The sequence below is a fragment of the Ranitomeya imitator genome, chromosome 4 (genome assembly GCF_032444005.1).
Source record: "Ranitomeya imitator isolate aRanImi1 chromosome 4, aRanImi1.pri, whole genome shotgun sequence".
NCBI lineage: Eukaryota > Metazoa > Chordata > Amphibia > Anura > Dendrobatidae > Ranitomeya > Ranitomeya imitator.
In genome coordinates, this window is record NC_091285.1 from 245,804,608 (window position 1) to 245,829,097 (window position 24,490).

Genomic DNA, 24,490 nt, shown 5'->3' on the forward strand with positions numbered 1-24,490 from the left:
CTTGCCAGGTAAACTGGGAGAGGGCAGATTTATTAAAACAGTGGCGAAGGGTAAAACACAATGGCACTCTCAGGTATGCAGTGGGCTAAAGCAGCTGCTTATTCTGTCACCTAGGCATAGAAAGCAAAATATATCAATAAGAAGATACCGTGCTACAGGGTATGTGATCTATGTGTAAAATGATCACTAGTTCTTTGATGTACATATAAAATGGTACCAAATGAAATTGCAATAAACCCCACCTGGGTATGTGCCTTTAAATTAAATGCAGGCAGTGTGTCTATACGATCCCTAGTTCATAAGCGGACATCCAGATGGTACCATGTAGGAGTGCAGTGAAATACTTGGTCACAAGGGGGCATTCTTTGCGTCTGGAGGAGAGAAGCTTTTTCCACCAACATAGAAGAGGATTCTTTACTGTTAGGGCAGTGAGAATCTGGAATTGCTTGCCTGAGGAGGTGGTGATGGCAAACTCAGTCGAGGGGTTCAAGAGAGGCCTGGATGTCTTCCTGGAGCAGAACAATATTATATCATACAATTATTAGGTTCTCTAGAAGGACGTAGATCGGGGGATTTATTCTGACGGAATACATGCTGAACTGGATGGATAAATGTCTATTTTCGGCCTTGCTAACTATGTTACTATGGTATGTGTCTTAAACCATGGATACAAATGGTCACCAATATGTAGACAATTAGGGAATAAACCTGGGCCACTTACTAGGATGGTGGTGGACACGGTCCACAAGTTGTAAGTCCGATGGTATTGGAAGCTCTGTGCGGGAGGTAAGATGCCTGGGGAGTGTCCTCCCGTAGCAGTACGATCCCGCTTAGTATTAGAGCTGAGACACCGGCGGTGCGCTCTGGCCGGAAGTCCCACCGTGTAGTAACGAGGTTGGTAGGGGGCGTGGTCAAGGTGACATCACCAAAAACTCAGTGACGGATGAGCAAGAAGACCAAAAACTGACGCATTTCAAAGGACTTCATCTTTCATCAGGGTTCCCTCCTCCATCCTAGTAAGTGGCCCAGGTTTATTCCCTAAATCTCTACATATTGGTGACTGTTTGTATCCATGGTTTAAGACACAGACTAAGTATTGCACTCCCACATGGTACCATCTGGATGTCCACTTATGAACTAGGGATCGTATAGACACACTGCCTGCATTTAATTTAAAGGCACATACCCAGGTGTGGTTTATTGCAGTTTCATTTGTTACCATTTTATATGTACATCAAAGAACTAGTGATCATTTTACACATAGATCATATACCCTGTAGCGCGGTATCTTCTTATTGATAGATTTATTAATACCTTTCGGCAGAAACTAGTGTAAATTATACCACAGGTTAGATTTGCAATTTCATCCTGAACGGTCATCCATTATGTAATTTCTTTGTAGGTTTTCTAAACCACTTTACCTATGTTACCACTTCATCAAGATGTGGAAAGCATGCTCGATGTAAGTGGCAAGCAGTAGCTGCCCCCTGATGAGCATAGTCCTCATGCTGGTCCAGAAGTCCATAGCTGCAGATAAGAAAAGCTCAAGCTCATTGACAGCATAGTAGAGCAGAGGGTCTGATCAAAGACCCCGGCCTTATTATCTATATGAGCCTTAAAGGGACCCGGTCATGTGGTAAAAAAACAAAACCCGCTGTTAACCTGCAGAAATAGTTTAAAGCTGCATTTTAATAGCATTCTAATGATTTGCAGCCGCCGCACTGAATGAGACAGCCACCGGGAGGAAATGAACCAGCAGCCTCCGGCTTCAGTCACCGCTCAGTACATAGTCAGTGTCGGTCATGGTTACAGCTTCCACTCACTGACAGCCGGCTTAAAGCAGTGCATTTTGGTGAAAACTAATAAATGTAAAAAATTGAAAATGTCTGATAAAAAAAAACACATGAAAATACTGTATAATAAAAATTTTAAGCCATAGCAAATATTTATTGCAGATATAACTTCTCATCATAGCAATTTGCCATTGTTTATTTGTTTGCAAAAATTGGGAAGTGAAGCCAAGGTTGCACTCACATTTACGTTTTGACATTCCTTGTATGTTCCTAGAAAAAAAATCTTTGACAAAATTGATGAAAATAGAAGACAAACCCCATTGATTATGATTGGGGTCGTCTTGTTTCTTTTGTGTCAGTTTCAGAACGGAAGAAAAAGCGAGTTATGCAGAACGCTTTCTTCTTTCTAAAAACTCCCACATCAGAACCCATAATAATCAGTGAATTCCCTCCGCCTCAGGTTCTTCCCAGTTACGCAATGGATCTGTTTCTGACACTAATTGCAAATCGTAGTGTGAACATAAGACCTCATTCTCACCTCCGATTTTTGCATACGAGGGCTATCCATGATCTTCATAGTCTATGAATGGCCATTCACGTCTGTATTCTTTTTTTTTTTTTTTTTTTTTTTCCTTGTCAAAAATGGTAATGCAAATGGGTCCATAAAAATCAGACTGCACTCGGATTGCATCCAAGTGCGGTCCCATTTTCATAGGCTGTCAGAGTGGAGATTTTTTTTTTTTCTTCTCTCCACTTACAAGAAATTTGCTTGACACTTGTACCAAACTTTAATCAAACGCTGATGAAAATAATCCGTCCGATTCCCTTCTGATGGTAAGGACTCATTAGTATCCCTATGTTTTATATGTAGTGGTCATCAAAGGTGCATGTAGAAAGTCCTCCTTGCCGATCTATTTTTTTTTTTTTCCTGCAACTGTAATTTTTGCACAGTTACAACCTAGAAATGTCTTCTACTCTCCTCGTTCAACCGTGGAAGCTGCGTTGGAATATCATGCTTGAAAAGTCGCATTACGATGATTTTCAGCTCCCCCATTTTTTTTTTTATTTCTCTGCACTGGTTTTCGGATCTTTTAACAATATATTTCTAGTTCATGAGTTTGGTTACATTCCGTAATGTTCACAGATGTCTAATCTGCTGGATGTCAGAAATGGATCTCTTACCCATTTAATCTGTAGGTCATTGCACATGAAATCTCACACAGCTGGACAGGAAACTTGGTCACAAACAGAACCTGGGAAAATTTCTGGTATGTACATGTCTGATTGACGATCTCCTTACATGGTTGTCTTTGTCATCCCCAAGCAAAAACTGTATTAGCTGGTGAGGAAAGCATACGAAAACTTACCATGGCACCTTATGGGGCTGCCGTTATATTGGTCCACTTTCTATAGGTAATAAATTAATGTGAAATCCTTCCTTGTGCAAAAAGCATAAAGTAAAATATTTGTCTTTAAAAAAAAATTATAGCTTGATCAAGTATTTTTACTTTTGATCAAATTCAAGCAGCATAATGCAGATAATGCATCATCAGCAACGGATTTCCATACTTAGAAAAACTCTACATAGTGCCTATGGAAAATCAGTGGGTGACTGAAAAAAAAACAAAAACGTAGCGCTTATTACAAGTGGTTAAAAGGAATTTTTCATCAGTTTTTTTTCCATCCAATAGCAGCATAATATAGAGAAAGAGACCCTGCTTCCAGCGATGTCACTTACTAGGCTTCTTGCTGTAGTTTTCATAAAATTCTGCTTCATCCTCTGCAGTGATAAGCTCTTGCGGTGTAGTCCTCCATATTCATGAGCTCTTGCTCTCTCCATCCCGACTATATAATGGCAGCTTTCTGCCTATGCACAGCGCAGGCAGGAAACTGTCAATAAGTGTTGTGGCAGAGAGAAATGGCAAATAAAATCAAGGTTTTATCAAAACTATTGCAAAAAGCCAAGTAAGTGACAGCTGGAATTGGGGGTCTCTGTTACTATTTTATATTGCCACCAGATTGGGATACATAACCGGCCAGTATGACCTTTTCCATAAGCTTTGCCTTAGCGCCTCTAGCTATTGATTGTAAGGCATTTAGAAGCTATAGGACATGTTTCATTTCTTTATTATAAAGGGAATTTCTGTGGTCATAAACTGGGCCTCCTTATTTCCAGTGTCTATGGGCTGTTTCTGGTATTACAGCTTATCTTTATGAAAGTGAACGAAGCTGAGCTGCAGTACCTGACACAGCCCACATGTAATTGTGGCAGTATTTCTCAGATTAACCCCTTAGTGACCGAGCCATATTTTGTAAATCTGACCAGTGTCCCTTTATGTGGTAATAACTCTGCAAAGCTTCAACAAATCCCAGTGATTTTGAGATTGTTTTTTCGTGACACATTATACTTTATGATAATGGTAAATTTTGTTCAACATTTTTTATGTTTATTTATAAAAAATATCAAAAATTTGAGAAAAATGTTAAAAAATTAGCAATTTTCTAAATTTGAATGATTATCCCTTTAATCCAGATAGTCATACAACAGCAAACCATTAATAAATAACATTTCCCACATGTCGGCTTTACATCAGCACCATTTGTAAAATGTTATTTTATTTTGTTAGCATTTTAGGAGGTTTAAAAATGTAGCAGCAATTTTTCATTTTTTCAAAGAAATTTACAAAATGTATTTTTTTAGGGACTTATCCATGTTTGAAGTGACTTTAGGGGTCTCGGATATTGGGAAACCCACAAACGTGATACCATTTTAAAAACAGCACCCCCTGACATATTGAAAACTGCTGTCAGGTAGTTTATTAACCCTTCAAGTGCTTTACAGGAATTAATGCAAAGTGGTATGACAGAAATGAAAATGTGTATTTTTACCACTTAAATGTTGCTAACTTCTAAACAGATTACTATAGTCGTCTGACTCTAAGGCCACTATTTGGTCATGAATTGCCATGGCAAACATCAGGACAACAGAATCATGATCTGAGGGCACCAATTGTGACAAAGAAGAAGCCCCCACACTCTGTTAACCATTTATAATGATGTAGTCACTATTGACAGCAGCATCTAAGGGGTTAAACAGATTTAGATGGTGCAAATACTGATCGTGGCTGATACAGCAAGTTGTCAGCTATAGTGTACAACCAACAGATGCTGGATTGTCATCTGTATGGGGAGGCTATTCTCTTATATCTCAGGTCAGTTAAAAGACGTATTGACGGTCATTAAGGGGTTAAAAGACCCTTTGTTTGTATCAGTCAGTAATTCACCCGTTTATGTTAGAGAATATATAGTCGCAGCTCTTTGTTTCAGGTTAAATGAAGGTCACACGGTCTATCTGGAAAGGAGAATTGATGGACTTCTGTATGGAGAGCAGTTCCGACAGTTCAAGGCTTTGGGGGGATGGAAAGAACTTCAAAACGCTGTATGTAGGAATGTCTTATCTTCATTATGTGTATATATTAGGAATTGTGATAATTTTACTCCAGTTGTAGACGGACGGCGTTATAATTTAGTCTGGTATTGTTCAAGCTGTAAATATATGAAAGGAACTTTATGGGAAGACCCATTTGTGTTATGCTTGGTGTCTGACAAAAGTAGGCAGTGCAGGATTTAAAGTGTGTCCTTTCATCTTCCTAAATGGGTACAATTGCAAAGTGGTCCTAAAAAATGTACTGTGAAATTACTTATTTAAAAAAAATCCTCTCTGTTCTCATGACTGGAGGGATTTTTAATTTTACTGTTTATTGGTTAAGTTACTGGCCACCTCTGCAGTCAATCACCGGTGACCTGTGTGCTGGATAAGGAGTATAGCGCTTACAAGCTCTTTGTTATAGAGCTTGCAAGCGTTTCTCTAAAGTTGACCTGTTTTGGCCAGCTACAGTCTCGGTCTTGCTGCGGAGGCAAAGCTTGCAGCTTTGGAGAGTTGATGATGGATGGATGATCATGATGGATTGATGATGATGAGGATGGATGATGATGATGAATTTGATGATGGATGATGATGATGATGATGATGATGATGATGATGACGATGAATGGATGATGATGATGAATGGATGATGATGATCCTCCAAACTGATGATGATCCTCCAAACTGTGCACCATTGCCCAGCAACTGGAAATCTAGAAGCCATAGGAACCACATGCGCTCCTTTTGTTTTTCGACTTCAGTTTTTGTTCTTCCATTGCACTAAGTACTTGACTAATATTCTGGGCATTCTCTCTGCGATACAGGTGAACACCTTCGGTGCTACTAATCCGCTCACCAACCTGGTCCCCAATCTACATGAAGTTGATGTGGATGCAGCATTCTCCTCTGTACCATACGAGAAAGGATTTGCCCTTTTGTTCTACTTGGAGCAGCTTCTTGGTGGACCAGGTCTGTAAATGTTGGATGTGGAAGACGTGTGAAAGATTATTATTTAGCATTTTGGGTACCATCCTAAAATTCTACCTTCAGATCAGAACCCATGTGATAACTGTAGGTTTTTCTTCCAGGTCACATGAGAATAAACTTCTGTGTGAAGACGATAAAGCTATAAATCACCACAGACGCTACTTAAAGCTCTAAACTACCTGCTGCAGAATAGTCATTCCCAATCCAGCACAAGATTAAAGCTCTATTTTTTACTCGCTTATATAGCACCATTAATTTTACATTATTGGCACTGGGCTCACAGTCTAGATTCCCTACCTAGGTTGTGTGAGTACTGACTTTTACTACCTGCAACCTGCAGCTCCATTTTTGAATGGTGGTCACGTTGAATAACTGCCACCAACCGGGTCACTACCGGACAATACTCTTGCCTTGTGATTTAGGAACACTTGGAATTAGTTTTTATGGAACACTTGGTCTTTTACATTTTGTACCTACACAAGGTTGGCTTATTTACCATCCTCCTCATATATTGAATCATTTCATTACACTATGTTATTCTAGACGAACACCAGTCCTTCTCCCTCGTTGTTTGAGTGTTTCCATAGTATTGCTCACACAATGCTCTACAACCTCTACAGGAAACCTTCACCATGAACCAAGAACACTCCTTTATGTTGGTGATTCTTTGTTACATTCATTATTATATATTGATGGTCGTTTCTAAAGAAATCCTTGGCTCATTCAAAAAGGTTTTTGTTGGTTACACATAGCTGATGCAATGAGTTGTTAGGTTTCACAATTCTATATTTCATCAATCCATCTGCAGCAATAGGAAATGTGGATATTCTGCATTTTCTTTTCTAAAATTGCTTTTCTGGAAAACTATAAAGTATCTGCCGATTTTTACCAAAAACAAACTTTCTAATAGATAATAATATACCCATTATTAAAATATCGGACTTGTTCTAATCACCACCTCCCAAAATCCAGACATTAAAGACCTGTAGATATGTGCAGTATGCCATAAAGGTCCACTGATGACTGGAGAGGCAGGGGAGCGCTCTCCTCATGAATATTCTGGATTCCTAACTATGTGCCTGAAGTATTGTATTGGGTTACAAGCCTAAAGTTGCAATATTGTCTTGTGTTATTTAGGCTTTTTCTTACAATACACCTATCCCTATGTTATACCTCCTTAACTAGGGCAGCATATTGCTTTACAGACCTCCTATTATTTTTTTAAAGATTTTTTTTTGGAAAAGTTACATTGGAACCAGTTTGGTTACCTTTACAGCACCTATTCGTCACCTATGTTATAGCATTAGATCCCATATATACTTGGCTGTGGTACCTGTAATGGCACATACACCTGTTAACATATGACCTAGTTTCAGGGGAAAAAAAAAGTCTTGAACATCCTTTTAATATATAGTGTCTTGCAAAAGTATTTGGCTCCCTGGAACTTTTCAACCTTTTCCCACATATCATGCCTCAAACATAAAGATACCAAAGTAAATTTTTGGTGAAGAATCAACAAGTGGAACACAATTGTGAAGTTTAACTAAATTTATTGGTTATTTTAAATTTTTGTGGAAATTCAAAAACTGAAAAGTGGGGCGTGCAATATTCTTCGGCCCCTTTACTTTTAAGAGCAGCAAACTCACTCCAGAAGTTCATTGTGGATCTCTGAATGATCCAATGTTGTCCTAAATGCCTAATGATGATAAATATAATCCACCTGTGTGTAATCAAGTCTCCGTATAAATGCACCTGCTCTGTGATAGTCTCAGGGTTCTGTTTGAAGACCAAGGCACACAACAGGCAGGTCAGTGATACTGTTGTGGAGAAGTTTAAAGCCGGATTTGGATACAAAATGATTTCCAAAACTTTAAACATCCCAAGGAGCACTGTGCAAGCGATCATATTGAAATGGAAGGAGTATCATACCACTGCAAATCTACCAAGACCCGGCCGTCCCTCTAAATTTTCATCTCAAACAAAGAGAAGACTGAACAGAGATGCAGCCAAGAGGCCCATGATCACTCTGGATGAACTGCAGAGATCTACAGCTGAGATGGGACAGTCTGTCCATAGGACAACAATCAGTCGTACACTGCACAGATCTGGCCTTTATGGAAGAGTGGCAAGAAGAAAGCCATTTCTCAAAGATATCCATAAAAAGTGTCGTTTAAAGTTTGCAACTAGCCACCTGGGAGACACACCAAACATGTGGAAGAAGGTGCTCTTGTCAGATGAAACCAAAATCAGACTTTTTGGCAACAATGCCAAATGATATGTTTGGCGTAAAGGCAACACAGCTCATCGCCCTGAACACACCATCCCCACTGTCAAACATGGTGGTGGCAGCATCATAGTTTGGACCTGCCTTTCTTCAGTAGGGACAGGGAAGATGGTTAAAATTGATGGGAAAATGGATGGAGCCAAAAACAGGATCATTCTTGAAGAAAACCTGTTGAAGTCTGCTAAAGACCTGAGATTGGGACAGAAATTTGTCTTCTAACAAGACAATGATCCCAAACATAAAGCAAAATCTACAATGAAATGGTTCACAAATAAACGTATCCTGGTGTTAGAATGGCCAAGTCAAAGCCCAGACCTCAATCCAATCGAGAATCTGTGGAAAGGGCTGAAAACTGCTGTTCACAAACGATCTCCATCAAAACTCACTGAGCTCGAGCGGTTTGCCAAGGAAGAATGGGCAAGAATTTCAGTCTCTCAATGTACAAAACTGATAGGGACATACCCCAAGGGACTTGCAGCTGTAATCACAGCAAAACATGGCGCAACAAAGTATTAAGTTAAAGGAGCCGAATAATATTGCACGCCCCACTTTTCAGTTTTTGAATTCCCACAAAAATGTAAAATAACCAATAAATTTCGTTTAACTTCACAATTGTGTTCCACTTGTTGTTGATTCTTCACCAAAAATGTACATTTGGTATCTTTGTTTTAAGCCTGATATGTGGGAAAAGGTTTAAAAGTTCCAGGGGGCCGAATACTTTCGCAAGGCACTGTATATGCTAGAGCTGGGCGACAATACTGTGGAACTTATTACAGCAAGTGTTTAAGATGCACAATTTAACGTAAACCTGCAATCCCATTTTCCCAACTTGTAAAATGGTTTGTGTGTGTCCTACATTTATCATATACTATATATTTTTTTTCTTGTACTGGGAACACACATTTTTAAGATGCCTGGAGTTCTGTATACCATAGGAAATAACAGTGCCACCCTTGTTCTCGGCCATTGCTTCCTACTATTGGCTGACGCTTCCATCTTTTCTCGGCACGACATTGTATATAATACTGAAAGACTTATACTTTGACCGTCTTTTTTATGTTATGAATATTGATTATTCCTTCTGATATATTTCTAGATTTTTTTTAATTTTTTTTGTTCATTGTAATTACAAATTTATTTTCTAGATGTGTTTCTTGGATTTTTGAAAACCTACATCCAGGCGTTTGCTTATAAAAGTGTAACCACCGAGGAATGGAAAACGTTCCTGTATTCATATTTCAAAGACAAGGTACAAGTGTGGTTTTGGTTGTGTTTTGTTTGTTTTTTGCCCCTGGGTTATTGTTTTCCTAGTTCAACATAGATGATGTTTTCCTCTTGTCCATGAATACAGGTGGAGATTCTTGATAACGTTGACTGGAATGGGTGGATGCACACACCAGGCATGCCGCCAGTGCAACCCAAGTGAGTTTCTGTTGCTTCTATTGTTAATATGCTTTTCCCCCTATGGCTGTTCATACACATTGGTGAGATTTTCTGCTGAAGATTTGGTTACAACAAATCTGAATGTATTTATGGATTTTATTGGAGTAGAGCGAAATCCGCAGGAAAATCTACCCTCCACCCCCCTCCCCCCCTTTACCAAGCATTGAATAGGGTGCTATGGAAATACTCATAATAATGCGCATGCTTCTTATCTTTCCCATGCTTTTATTTTCACGTGGACTCTTTTTCCACAACGTGAGACTGGGCTTTCAAAAAACCCATTTGTGTATTATATTGCGAATTTCCGTGCGGATTCCACAACGTGTGAACTCGACCTATCTGTTCAAACATTTACAGAGGAAATTATTTCTCATTGTGTGCAGTCTTTAAATACATTTCTGAAATCACTTCACTTAGAGGATGCTGTTCAGTGTATAGTTTTTTTTTTTGTTTTACTTTTGTAGAAAAGACACACAGTACACATTATGCAAACCTAAAAACAAAAAGTACATTCTTTTAAATAAATTGATATGTTGTTCCAGATCAAATAGGTGAAAGCATTATATAATTAGCTTGTCATTATGTTAAGAACATATCTGCTCACCCACAATTACATGGATGCATGGCTGATTTCAAAGCCAGAGTTGATGTGCGCAAGAAGGCAAAGCCAGCAGTCTGTTCATCCTAGTCACTTTGAGCAGGGGGTTGGACCAGATGACCGACAAGGTCCCTTCCAACTCTACTATGACTGAAGCTTTATTTCCGAATATCAAAAATATGGAATGCATGGTTGGTCTAAAGTTTTTAATAATGCGATTTGTGTTACGTTATACTTAAGGTCCACTAATGGCCTAAAATGCGTAGGTGAAGCATTAACTTGAAATAAAGCACATTATAATTATCAGGACGTTGCCATTGCTTCCTTATTCGCATTTTGTAATTTGAATTTCTAAAATAGTGGCACAAGTCTAAGGCTGCATTCACATTTGCATCTTTTTTGTACTTGTTCTCAGTCTCTTTCACAGATAGATCCAATAGAGGCAACTTGGCAGGTGACCACAAAAATGTAACTTAGATATGAGCGGTCACACGAGGACAATCCTAACAGTACATATGTTACACACTGTTGGTATACGGCACAATACACTCCCTGCCAAAGCTGCTGCCTGACCTGGAAAACCGCTTGATAATGTCTTGGTGTTGTGTATAAAGATTATTAGTTTTATTAATGTCTACACTATTTTTACGTATCACTTGTCTCCAGTACTGATAAACGTTCATTAGGCATAAACCCTGGAGAGTCGTCCATAAACCATCGAGAGTCGAATGACAAATTTCTGTCTTTGGATATTGAAGATAAATGTGTTTCTGGACCGTGTTTACACAGTCGCCCCTCCCGCCACTGTGACAAGGTCTAAAATAGGGTAGTCGTCTTCAAAGTATGCCTTGAGCAAAAACACTAAACTGTTGGGGTAGACCCTTATTTCCGGAAATTAAAGGGGTACTTCCCTTTCAGAAACCTTTTTCATAGTCTGTAGTAGCTATTGGAGTATTGGTTGCCCTTCTAAGGGCCACCCATCCAGTCAGTCACGTTGAAAATGTTGCACCGAATGAGTGAGTTCAGCGGCTCTGCCCAAGTAGACTGAGCCGCAGATTGGCTGGCGCATCATTAGCACGGAGACTGGTGCAGCAGCGAAGTACTAGAGCTGGACCCAAGGAAGGGGAATTCTCGGTTTGCGTGACTCTTAAACAAGCAGTCGGGGTCTGGGAGAAGCAGTCTTGACATGAGAAAAGGATATATCTTGATGCTAATTATTTGTGGCAGCCAGTGTAAAGACATTGGTTAGAATATCCCGATAGAGCCCATTCGTCTCTATTGTAGGGCAAGATATAGGATGAAAGTGGTGGTCCAGAGTGTAGCTATAGGCTAACCCCTCCATCTTTCCCCTGTATTAGTCACTTACCTCATAACTTGGTATATTATTGTTATCTAGCTCTATGCACACCATTGCATGTGCTGGAAAAGCTTCTTAATGGATCTTTCCAATTTATCTTTTGCCTTTAATTTCAAAACCTCAATGTTTGTTTTACTTGGACTCTTTCTCCCCCCTCTAGCCCCGATGAGAATCCATATGTAGTTTTCTGCTCTGGGGGCTGATATCGTCCATCTCTTTTGCAGGTACGATATGACTCTTGCCAATGCCTGTATTCTACTTGGCAACAGATGGACAGAGGTAAGAGGTGCAACGTCCTTCTTGGCTGTAACCGGTTTCTATCGGTCAGAAGATTAATGGTACAGCGAAGCCGCTGAGCATGCACTACCATCATGGTAGAGGAGAGGGTGAAATATGCGGCACAACCGCAGCGTAAACTTCACAATTTGCCTATTTTGTGGATTGGTCCCGACACATACGCTAAAGGCGTTCTCGTGAGAAGAAGAAAAAAAACTTGCCCATTAGTTGTTGGTAGCATCTTTCGAAGTTTTATACGCCCTATTACGGATTAATTTTAAATAAGACAGCCACTTTAAAGGGAACCCGTCATGCTGTACATGCAGTCTGATCTGCTGGCAGCATGGTATAGAGAAGGAGAAGCTGAGCAGAATGATGTATAGGTTCGGCGGAAAAAATGAGTATAATTTGTATAGGGGGCGGTCCTGTTCAGTGATTGACAGTCTTCCCTGTATGAATGAACGTGAAAAGATGGCCGTCAATCTCTGTGTATGTGTCCAGTGGGCGGTCCTATTCAAACACCAGGGATTGCAACGAAAATGTACATCAATGCGATCAGCTCCTCCACTGTCTGCAGATCAGGATGTATACATAAAGGTCTTCTTTTAATAGACTGAAATGATTGATTGTCACATGAAGACCAATTAGATCAGATTGCACCGTTTATTTATTTTTTGGGGCAAAGCTTTTATCATTTTTTTTTTTTTCATATTTTTGTCATTTTGTTTAGGCTAAGGCGAGTGATTTGAGTTCATTCACTGCCGCCGACCTGAAAGAATTATCATCTCATCAGCAAATTGAGTTCCTGACTCTCTTGCTTCTTAAGGTAATTGTTCCTTCTTCGCTGTAGTATTAATATATTATATTATGAAAACTGTTTTGCATTGATTCCACTTTACTAATAATGATGCTTCTAGGATGAAGCAGGTACAAGATAGGCCAAGCATGTTTTTTAAAAGTAAAATCTATTCACAGTGATCTTGGCACCTATAGTCCAGGAGAAGCGGACAATTCCATAGAGATTATACTGCATACTTTACCGCTAACTAAAGTAAATATGCTTTAAAGGTGACCTGTCACAAAATGTTTGTACCTTTAAAACTCTAGCATGTCAATGTACTGCTGGGTTTTAGGGTGACTTACCTATGCAATGCCATAAGGAACATTTCTGACAGTGCCATGTTAAAGGGATATTCCTACCTAAATATGTAGTAGGTGTAATATTATTTATTATTATTCTCCAAGTAGACATAACAAATCAGAAGAACTGCACTACATTTCTCTTTCAATATATGCAGGGCATTGCAGTACCTTTAGGTATCCATGGTTACAACCACTATCAACTAGCTGTCACTGAGTGGTTGCAAACATGGATACTTGGGGTATGTGCACACAATCAGTAAATGCTGCGGGTTGGACGCTGCGTACTTGTGCAGTGTCCAGATGTTACAGCATAGTGGATGGAAACTCAAGAAACCCCATGTCCACTATGTGTGCACCATCGCCCACGGCTCACCTGCGGAGACAGACATGCGGCGCATCTCTCCAGACTGCAGCATGTCTATTTATCTTGCTGAGATGTGAGTCTCTGCTTGATAAATCTCACCCATACAATGTATTGGACGTGGTAAATCCGCATGGTTCAGTGACCACATGCGGATTCACCTGCGTTCAATCGCCGGCAGCGCTTTGGACGCAGCGGTTGCCTGTTCCTGATCGTGTGCACATACCCTCAATCTACTGCAATGCCCTGCACATGGGGTAAGCGACATAGCAAATTAAAAGTACTATACGTACTATATTACTTTTTAGAGGTATTTGCTAATATTATTATTTTTAAACTTACTACATATTGGAATAGCATCTTGGCGATGGGAATACCCTTTTAAATTTTATATAATATGGATGCTTTATGTAACTTTTCGAAGAAGTGATATATGGTGCCTTAGGGGACAACAATTTATTGACAGATTCCATTTAAATTGCTATCCCATCTCAGAAAGTGCCAACCTTTGGCTAGGCTGTGTTACGGCTTTCTGAACATTGGCAGCCCAAAATTCAAAACTCCAGAACTGCGGCTTTTCAGTCGCCACAGCTTCGTCAAAAATTGCAAAACGAAGTGATCGAAATGATGGATCTCCCAAAATACGATCAATATCAATAAAAACATCAGCTTGCCACACAAAAAAGTAGCCCTCACACAGCTCCATAAACCTGCAAAAACAAAAAAAAAAAGCTACAGATCACGGGAAATGGCAACAAACCAAATTTATTTGTTTATGAATTTCACTGCACTTGAAATTTTATTGCTATTTTCTAGTACATTAAATGGTAAATCAATTGTTTTTTGCTGGCCAAGTTGTGAGTTTTTGATGATGCAAGTCCTCATATGGCTGTGTCAATGGAAAATTAAAGTTATAGCTCTTGGAAAATCGGGAGGAGAAAATGAAAGCCTGAAAATCGCCCAGTCACGAAGGAGTTGAGGGTGGAGATGGACTAAAAAATACTAATGTCACTGAACTATTTGGCCATTCCAAGTGGTTCCAGGCGCTGGTGCTTGGTTTCAAGTACTTCTGTGCTTTAATAGAAGTACTAGGATTGTAGTGATTGGCAGTCTATTTATGCATGCATACAAGCTATTCTGCCATTTACCACCTTGAGGCGCTATTATAGTGCTCTCCTAAATACAGGACTTGTATTCTTTCAGCACATCTATTCGCCAAACTGCACACGTTTTGAGCCATTTGGGCTACTGGATGCAGGAACCTGTAGGTGTAATATAACTGTCCTTACCTAGGGCCACATGTTAAGCTGACAGACGCCCTTTAAGGACATATACTTGATTTTTCTCTATTGTTAGGGTTAGTCTGAAATCGCTGTTGTCCAAATAAATGTGCTATATACAAGTGCTTCTCGCTAAATTAGAATATCATGAAAGTTACCATATATACTCTAGTATAAGCCGACCCGAGTATAAGCCGAGGCACCTAATTTTGCCACGGAAAACTGGGTAAGCTTACTGACTCGCATATAAGCCGGGTATTTATTGTCCCCCTCATCCCTGTCCTGCTCTGTGTGGCTCCCCCGTCATGCGTGGCTCTCCTGTTCCCCGGTGAGTATGATGTCACAGCCGCCGGCTCCTGCCGCTGCTCCCCTCCCCCTCCCCTGTTGACTTTCAGGAACAAAGACTTGTGTATAAGCTGAGGGGGCATTTTCAGCACAAAAAAGTGCTGAAAATCTCTGCTTATACATGAGTATATACGGTAATTTATTTTAGCTCTTCAGTACAAAAAGTGGAACTCCATATTATATAGTCATTACAAACAAAGTGATCTATTTCAAGTGTTTATTTTTGTTAATGTTGATGATTATGACTTACATCCAATGATCAAAACCAAAAAGTCATTATCTCAGTAAATTAAAAATACTTTATATCACCAGCTTGAAAAATTATTTTAAAATCCAAAATGTTGGCCTACTGAAATGCATGTCCAGTAAATGCACTCAATTCTTGGTCGGGGCTCCTTTTGCATCAATTACTACATCAATGCTCCGTGGCATAGAGGCGATTAGCCTGTGGCACTGCTGAGGTGTTATGGAAGCCCAGGTTGCTTTGATAGCAGCCTTCAGCTCATCTGCGTTGTTGGGTCTGGTGTCTCATCTTCCTCTTGACAATACTCCATAGATTCTCTATGGGGTTAAAGTCAGGTGAGTTTGCTGGACAATCAATCACAGTGATACTGTTTGTTTTTAAACCAAGTATTGATACTTTTGGCAGTGTGGACAGGAGCCAAGTCCTGCTGGAGAATGAAATTTCCATCTCCAAAAAGCTTGTCTGCAGAGGGAAGCATGAAGTGCTCTAAAATTTCCTGGTAGATGGCTGCACTGATTTTGGACCTACACCAGCAGATGACACGGCTCTCCAAACCATCACTGACTGTGGCAACCTCACACTAGACTTCAAGCAGCCTGGATTGTGGCCTCTCCACTCATCCTCCAGTCTCTGGGACCTTGATTTCCAAATGAAATGCAAAATTTACTTTCATCTGAAAACAACAGCTTGGACCACTGAGCAACAGTCCAGTTCTTTTTCTCCTTGGCCCAGGTATACAGCAAGCTAGATGTGGTACTAGATTAAATAAAATTTAACTTTTAATATTAGTATTTTAAAACCAATTTGAACAAGAACAACAAAACAAACACTAATTACAGACAATAACAAATATACACCCAAAATTGCATATCCGTCTTTTATGGGTGTATCAAAAAATTACTCAAATAAATTCCAAAGTCTCTCAGCCAGTGGACTCTTACAGTTTGAGCAATAGTAGTAAAGCAGTGACCTTTGGCCTCATGCAACTGTTTTCTATATTCTCAATGAACAGAGAATCTAGCTGTGCTAAATAGGTGTCAAATAATGCCTGACAGCCAAAAATAAAAAAGACATCTGCTGAAATAATGGAACAGTCTCACCCAGATTCATATGCATAGGTTCCTCCTGGTCTCTCACGAACGGCTCCAGAAAGATGCTTCAACTTGATCCCAAACAATTGTGGGGAAACGGGTATACTTCAGTCCCCGTAAAATTAAGAACCCACCATTAGGATACTACAGCATCAAAGGTTATCCCCATGGCCTCCCAACGTGTTTCATTTTTTTCAAATCATCAGTGGAGGAAGGTTAAATAAATAAATAGATTGCCAGTTTGGGGAAGGAAGGTGCTTCCCTAATAAGGAATAAACAACCTTCTTGTTCAGAATCATCCTGTTTATAATGACTCTATAGAATGAGTTTCACTTTTTGTATTGAAAAACTGAAATAAATTGACTTTTTGATGATATTCTAATTTAGTGAGAAGCATTTGAAACTTTTCATATAATACAATGTGAGTGTAGAACAGACTATAATTTTTTTTTTTTTTTTTTTCTGAGCAGGATCCATTGCCGGCGTCTCATGTGAAGCGTATGCAAGAGGTATACAACTTCAATGATGTCAAGAACTCTGAGATTCTATTTAGGTATGTAACTGTTCATAAGGTACAATGGAAAACCTGTTGCCATCCTAGTGAGGCCTGCCCTCTGCTGGTACATTTGAGACCTAGTGCTAATCTGTGTGAAGTGTTTTTTTGTGTTTTAAATACTTGTTTCCATTTTTTTCACCATAATTTCAGTGAAGAACAATTACATTATTTTGTTATATGATGTAGTTCTACTTGACATACATTTATCCTCTGCCTGACTTACAATTTAAATGTCAAAAATACTGTAAACATGTCAGACATATCTTCTGACTACTACCTTGATTTATTTAATTACCTTTTAATTTTTTTTTTTAATAGTTTTAAATCTTAGTACTTACTGAAAGTTTAAAGAGCTTTGTTTTTTATTTTTTTTGCACATATAGATGGTTGCGACTTTGTATTCTTGCAAAGTGGGAAGACGTTATTCCTTTGGCTTTAAAAATGGCAACAGAGCAGGGTCGGATGAAATTTACTCGGCCATTGTATCGGTAAGATATGAAAAGGATTTTGGAACCAAATAGAGCATCAAAGTGAATGTTAAGCTTCTACTATGCAGAATTATGCACTGATTGTGTCTGGTTTTGAATGGACTTCTGCTATAAAGGGCTCCAGGTCCCTTGCGTAGATGTCGGATAACAGTCTTGCTGCCTGCAGTTACCACTAGGGGAGCTCACTGTAAAACATTACACAACAGTTTGCAATAAGACTTCAAGCTCCCTCTAGTGGCGGCTAGAGGCAGACAATATTATAGTAATTACATCGGATTTTAAGTCTGTATCTGAAAAAAATGCATCTGATTTGTTTGTGTCTTCAATTATACTTTTATTAAATAGTATCAAAATAAAGGTTACTTACTTGTTAAATCCACAGTGGCTCCAGAAGTCCCTGTAATTCTCAGTTTTCATTTCCTGCAGCAACAAAATGCTATACATCCACTTGACTGCTGCAGCCAATCATTGAGCACACACTGCTGAGGCTAGTGCTTGGCGGCAGCATCACGTGGCTAGAAAGTGACATCACTACTCCAGCAAAGGAGACAAAGCCTGTTGGGGACCCATGGAACATGGGTGGAAAAGGTTTTAATAGGCTATTTATTTTTTAATGCTTAGTGCAGTTTATTAATTTGTAAAATTCTTCAACAACTACCATGGTAAATTACTCGCTGCAGAGTTTTGGATCTGCAAATGATTGTTTTATAGAGGTTTAGCACCCCTTTTACGTTGGCATCGGTTTTTATATTTACTTTGCTCTGATATTACACAGTAAATTTACGCATCTGAGGACAATAAAGGAAAAAAAAAAATCACTTCCTTCATCAGACAGCTGTATGAGCTCCTAAGGATCTGTGCACACGTTGCGGATTCGCAGCAGTTTTCCATGCGTTCTACAGTACCATGTAAACCTATGGAAAACTAAATCCGCAGTGCCCATGCTGCAGAAAATGCCGCGCGGAAATGCTGTGGTTTATTTTCCTCATGTCAATTCTTTGTGCGGATTCCGCAGCGTTTTACACCTGTTCCATAATTGGAATCCGCAGATGTAAAAACCATGGTAAATCCGAGGGTAAAATGCAGGGTGTTTTACCTGCGGATTTCTCAGAATCTGTGCAGAAAAATGCGCACATGAATCCGCAACGTGTGCACATACCCTAAAGGGACTTTCAGCACAGAATGACTTTTCAAGCCAAGTACGGGTGCTTCATGGCGGGGCCAGTCAGTTATATACACCGTCCCACCTGCTTGGTTTCCATCTATCCCCACCCTTCTCTGGCTCTATGAAGCCAGGGCTGTCAATCAAATAAGGGGGTTGGAGATTGTTTCTCTACGTCAGGTGGGAAGGTGTATACAAAGGGTTGGCCCTGCCGTGATGCACCGAGTGGCGGGACTTAGTTTTAACAGTCATTCTGTGCTGACAGTCCATTTAAAAAACAAAAAAACGCTGTTTCAGACTAGAGTGTAATCAGACTTTGTGCTTTCCCTATGGAAAAAATGGGTAGTGTACGGACAGCGACTGACCAATGCAAGTCAGCACGTTGACTAACAAGAACGTATTGACAGATTTGAACAATGATCTACGTTAAAATATTAATGACAGCATGCACTTTGATCCATAGTTCACATCTGACTCTCCCATAAGTAATGGGTGTGCCAAAAACATCACAAACCCTTTCCTATCCGTATGTCTTGCGTCTTTCACGGATCTATTAATCATTAGCACAGGAAACTGTATTTAACCTTTTAATAAATTCTTCATTTAAAAGTTGGAAGCTATATGGATAAAAAAAAACAAACAACTGATACAGATAATAATGAAGAAAAAGTATTTTTTCTGGATGAAAAGTGGATGATGTTTGCACACTTATCTGAGCCCAGCCTAACTGTTTTACTTTGTGTATACTCTTTAGGGACCTCTACAACTTTGACAAAGCCCGGGACCAAGCAGTCAGCACTTTCCTCAAGAATAGAGCCTTCATGCATCCAGTGACTGCACTGCTGGTGGCCAAAGACTTGCATGTGGATGGATAATGTAATTATCCCCACAACATTGTTTTCAGAAGTTTCTATTTGAGCTAAATTATTTAGAAATTACTGCCTTTAATCACGGGATTGCAACAAAATCCATGAAGTATTTGTATTCTCCATGCTACAATAAATCATGATGATGAGCTTTTTCTGAATAAGATTTGTCTGTACTTTTTATAGGTATATTTAAGGGTTTACCTGCGCATTATTAAAGTAGTTTAGAGAAAGTTAGCTGTATATTTTACAAGTTTCTGTTCATGCCAGTCTGGTAAAACACATAGTTAAAGGGACTCTGTCACCTGAATTTGGAGGGAACAATCTTCAGCCATAGGGGCGGGGTTTTTGGGTGTTTGATTCACCCTTTCCTTACCCGCTGGCTGCAATATTGGATTGAAGTTCATTCTATGTCCTCCATAGTACATGCCTGCACAAAGCAATCTTGCCTTGCACAGGCGTGTACTATGGAGGACATAGAATGAACTTCAATCCAATATTGCAGCCAGCGGGTAAGGAAAGGGTGAATCAAACACCCCAAAACCCCGCCCCTATGGCTGAAGATTGTTCCCTCCAAATTCAGGTGACAGAGTCCCTTTAAAAAAAAAAAAAAGCCTGCTAACAAGTGACAGCTAGCCACAGGGCCTGTGTAAATAATAAGAACAGATACATAAAAAAAAACGTTACAGTATTATATTTAATCGCCCCACTGAAGCACGAAACACGCCTCCGCCCCAATGATGAAGCCTCCGTGAAACGCGCGTCGGGTGTGCATAGGTAACACATTATATATTATGTATATATCATGAGGTTTTGATTGTCTTACACTTTGCTTAGCTTGCTACCATCACTTTAGCAAAATCTGTATACTATACTGATTTTTCACATCAATATAGCTTGAAAGTCTCATTAAATTGAGTTCTATGTTCACTAACCTGCACATATTTGTGACCGTTATATATCTATCTCATAATGTCCTGGTGTGTTCAGTGCATTACTTTCATGTATTTTAGATGACTTTGTTTGTACATATTCTAGATCTTTGGACTTTCCTTCATGATGTACCGTATTTTTCGGACTATAAGACGCACCGGACAATAAGACGCACCCCAAATTTGGGGTGAAAATTGCAGAAAAAAAGATTTTTTTATAACATGGGGGTCCGTCTTATTGTCCGAATTTACAGTATCTTATGGCGGTGGCAGAGCAGGGTCACAGGAGGCAAGGTGGGGTGATGCTGGGATGAGGAGGTGCTGGGATGAGAAGGTGCTGGGATGAGGAGGTGCTGGGATGAGGAGGTGCTGGGATGAGGAGGTGCTGGGATGAGGAGGTGCTGGGATGAGGAGGTGCTGGGATGAGGAGGTGCTGGGATGAGGAGGTGCTGGGATCAGGAGGTGCTGGGATCAGGAGGTGCTGGGATCAGGAGGTGCAGTGAGAGGTATGGCGTGAGAGGGGTCCCTGGCGTACCATGCAGGCTTACCTAGGTGGCAGAGGTGCGGTGGCAGAGGTCCGGTGGCAGAGGTGCGGTGGCGGGGGTGTGGCAGCAGAGGAGGCGCAGGAAGCGGGGTCCCTTTCCCCGGTATGGTGATGCAGCAGGCCCGGTATGCAGCAGAGCCGGGTGAATCCTCTTGTTATCGGTGGGCGCGGCCATCTTCCTGAGGCCGCGCGTGTGCAGATGAAGCGCTCTGCTCCCGGGGCTTCAGGAAAATGGCCGCGGGAGGCCGCGCGTGCGCAGATGGAGATCGCGGCGGCCATTTTCCTGAAGCCCCGGGAAGCAGAGCGCTCAATCTGCGCACGCGCGGCCTCCGGAAAATGGCCGCCACCACCGATAACAAGAGGATTCACCCGGCTCTGCTGCATACCGGGCCTGCTGCATCACCATACCGGGGAAAGGGACCCCGCTTACTGCGCCTCCTCTGCCGCCACACCTCTGCCACCGCACCTCTGCCACCGCACCTCTGCCACCGCACCTCTGCCACCTAGGTAAGCCTGCATTGCGACTATTAGACGCACCCCCCAGTGCGTCTTTTAGTCCGAAAAATACGGTATTCACCTTTTTATATAACAGATTTTTCTTTCTTCCAGTCGTTTATTTTTTATGTATTGAAATGCACTCATTCTTTATAGGTATTCTATTAACATACAAATGCTTATAAGTTTTATTTTCTAACCTCCACTGCACAAAAAATGTGAAATCCAGTGACTATGGGCTATGTCAGGCTGTGGAAGATGTCTCACCTCTGGCTTCTCTGTGCCCAGTTCTGCATCACTAAATGGCTGCGATCTATATGAAAAGGTTCCCCTGTACCTGGGGCTTTTTAAATATGGTCTTAAAAATACCAAAGTGTCAGAGTAAGGGTTCATTCAGACCAGTGAGTAATTAGTTCTTGTATCAAAAGGACAGTACACAGACTAATGCAAGTGAGTGGAGGATTTCAGATGAAAGCTTTTACACCTGTATAAATAGAGAGAGAAAATTCACTACTCTGATCTGTTTGGGTTTATTTTGGATCAGATTTGTTCAACCTCAATAGGTGTGCAAAAAAAAAAAAGCCAAAAATTATAGACTCCCTTTGTATGGATCAGTTCTATTACAGTTTTGTAAGATGGGGAAACTGTATTTGGCGAAACATCAGGTTTATATTAAAAAAGAGGCCAATTTTTATGATTTATAACACTTAAAATGAAATCCTTTGTAATGAGGGATGCAGCTGAATGAATAATTCTGCTGATGGGCATCCTTTTAATACATTTTTATCATGCATATAGGAAAGAGGAGAGAAATGCAATGTAGTCTAGTATGGACTGTGCAAAATTGATGGTATAAGGGTTCGCTCATACTTGCATGTTACAGAATTGTAATGTAGCCATAAAAATCTGATGCCATACTGATAGTCCTTATGACATGTATTTTTTTTTTTTCTCGCATTGTACAGATTTGCTGCAAATTTTTTTTCTTTTCCCCCCTCATGCCCAATACAGCTAAAGAAAATAATCACTGATCTGCATTATATCATTAAATAACATCCGATTTATACACTAGTGTGAGCCAGCACTTAAACTGGAAGCCAATTAATCCATAAAATTACAGAAAAATCCTTTTATTAATTTAGAATGTATAAAATTTTATTTAGTATTTTTTTTCTACTTATATAAAAATCGACGAAAGAGCAGAAATGTGATCATATCAACCAACAATAAGATGGGCTTCCCAATCCTTCCCCACAGTCATTATCCAAGACCATAGTGTCAGAAGCCCATTTATTGCGCCTAGTGTTCCCATGACTGCTATAACTGCCCAAATGTCCACCATAATCTCTTAGTGAAGAGTATTTGGTGAATGTTTGTTGCAGATTTTCTACACCTATTATGTTAACTAGGTTCATTGCATTTTCAAGTGCGTTTTTCTCTATTCATTTTTTACGCTGAAATTTTAACACATTGGGGATCTGAAATGCGCACTCCAGGTCAATTTGTGTTCAGGAAAGAAAAGCAATGTGGGCATGAGGCTTCTATAATTCCCATCCATGTTGGAACTGTGTACTCAGCGAAAACAGGCAGCGTCAAACACGCATTGTGGGAATACAGCCTTCATATGATCACACTGTTTGTTTTTTTTGTATTTTTCAGTAGTTTTTGATGCAGAAACTCTCCAAAACCACAAGGAGTTCAAAAAAACACAAATTTTGATTAGTGTAAGTTTCTCCTCCAACAACTCACTTTGTGATGCACGAGTAAGAAGTTCACACTAAAAACCAATTATGTATTTGCGTAAATCTCTGCTTAATGGGGCATCCTCCTTCTTAAATGTCAAAGTTCCCTGAATAAAATAATGAAAACCTTATTCTCTCCTCCCGCACAAGCCCCGTTCCAGCTATGCCGGCACCTATAGCAGAACATAATCTCACGTGACATAATCAGTGATCGGCTGCTGGTCCTTAATATTACATCCGAGTGAATCCCTGCAACAGCATTTGGCAGGAGGGGAGTATAGGGTTTTCTTATTTTCCTCAAGGAATTTGGGCATTTTAGAGGGGGTTGTCCAAATAGTGGACAGCCACTTCAATTAATTAAAAGTTCTGCAATTCCTATACAGGTATTTGTAGGTAAAATTCAGCGTCCTCAAGTCCGTTATATGGCTCACAGACTGAATATAATTGTGGCCACATCTAAGAGAAATATTAGGTCTAGTGGGTTACTCTCAAGGACAGCGAACAGATTTTATAATAATTAGAAATTTGCTAAATATTAATTTAGAGTGAATATGTACATAGAACTGGATAACCATTTAAGCTGAAAGGTATATTCCTATTAGTTACTGCAATGGATTTTTACAAGCCTTTTTGTCAGAGGCAAATTGGTCTGTTAATCTAAAGTATAATTTATTATTAACTAGTTTAAAAAAAAAAAAAAAAAAAACACTTTTCAGTTGCGCAGTGATCTTGTTCCAGGCTCTCATTTGTGGTTTGATAACATTGAATCATCATAGTCTGTTTGCTTCAATCAGGAGCGGCAGCTGAGATGTGACCCACAGTGTCCTCTCCAGAATGCACAATCCATGAGACGTCGCATCAGAATCGTGGACTTGTGGTTACCCGTATTTGGTACTAAAAGTTCTTAGTCAAGTGTTATGCTAGCAGACATTCTCCGGCAGAGGAGATCCAGGCGTTGTGCTCCGTTCTTTCGACTGGCTGGCAGCTGTAACAATTTACAGATGTTAATTACATTTGGTCACCATACATACAAAATAAAATTAATTTATTGCTGCCACAACAGTTTTATGACCATG

General features: G+C 40.0%; 2 protein-coding genes across 3 annotated transcripts in view; one reads left to right on the top strand and one right to left on the bottom strand.

Annotated features, from left to right (window-relative positions):
- The window catches only part of LTA4H (leukotriene A4 hydrolase), a 46,724-nt gene extending 26,859 nt beyond the window's left edge, over positions 1–19,865 (top strand). The window contains exons 10-19 of the mRNA XM_069764467.1: positions 2,991–3,061; positions 5,121–5,232; positions 6,045–6,189; positions 9,637–9,740; positions 9,843–9,913; positions 12,114–12,168; positions 12,896–12,991; positions 17,100–17,182; positions 17,569–17,673; positions 19,590–19,865. Of these exons, the coding sequence (XP_069620568.1) occupies positions 2,991–3,061; positions 5,121–5,232; positions 6,045–6,189; positions 9,637–9,740; positions 9,843–9,913; positions 12,114–12,168; positions 12,896–12,991; positions 17,100–17,182; positions 17,569–17,673; positions 19,590–19,710 (963 nt within the window). The 3' untranslated portion in view covers positions 19,711–19,865. The remainder of the gene's footprint in view (positions 1–2,990; positions 3,062–5,120; positions 5,233–6,044; positions 6,190–9,636; positions 9,741–9,842; positions 9,914–12,113; positions 12,169–12,895; positions 12,992–17,099; positions 17,183–17,568; positions 17,674–19,589) is intronic.
- A 2,921-nt stretch (positions 19,866–22,786) lies between these two features.
- C4H12orf75 (chromosome 4 C12orf75 homolog) overlaps positions 22,787–24,490 on the bottom strand; it is a 71,263-nt gene continuing 69,559 nt past the window's right edge. For both annotated transcript variants that reach the window (XM_069764469.1, XM_069764468.1), the window contains one exon: positions 22,787–24,399. In XM_069764469.1, the coding sequence (XP_069620570.1) occupies positions 24,335–24,399 (65 nt within the window). In that variant the 3' untranslated portion in view covers positions 22,787–24,334. The remainder of the gene's footprint in view (positions 24,400–24,490) is intronic.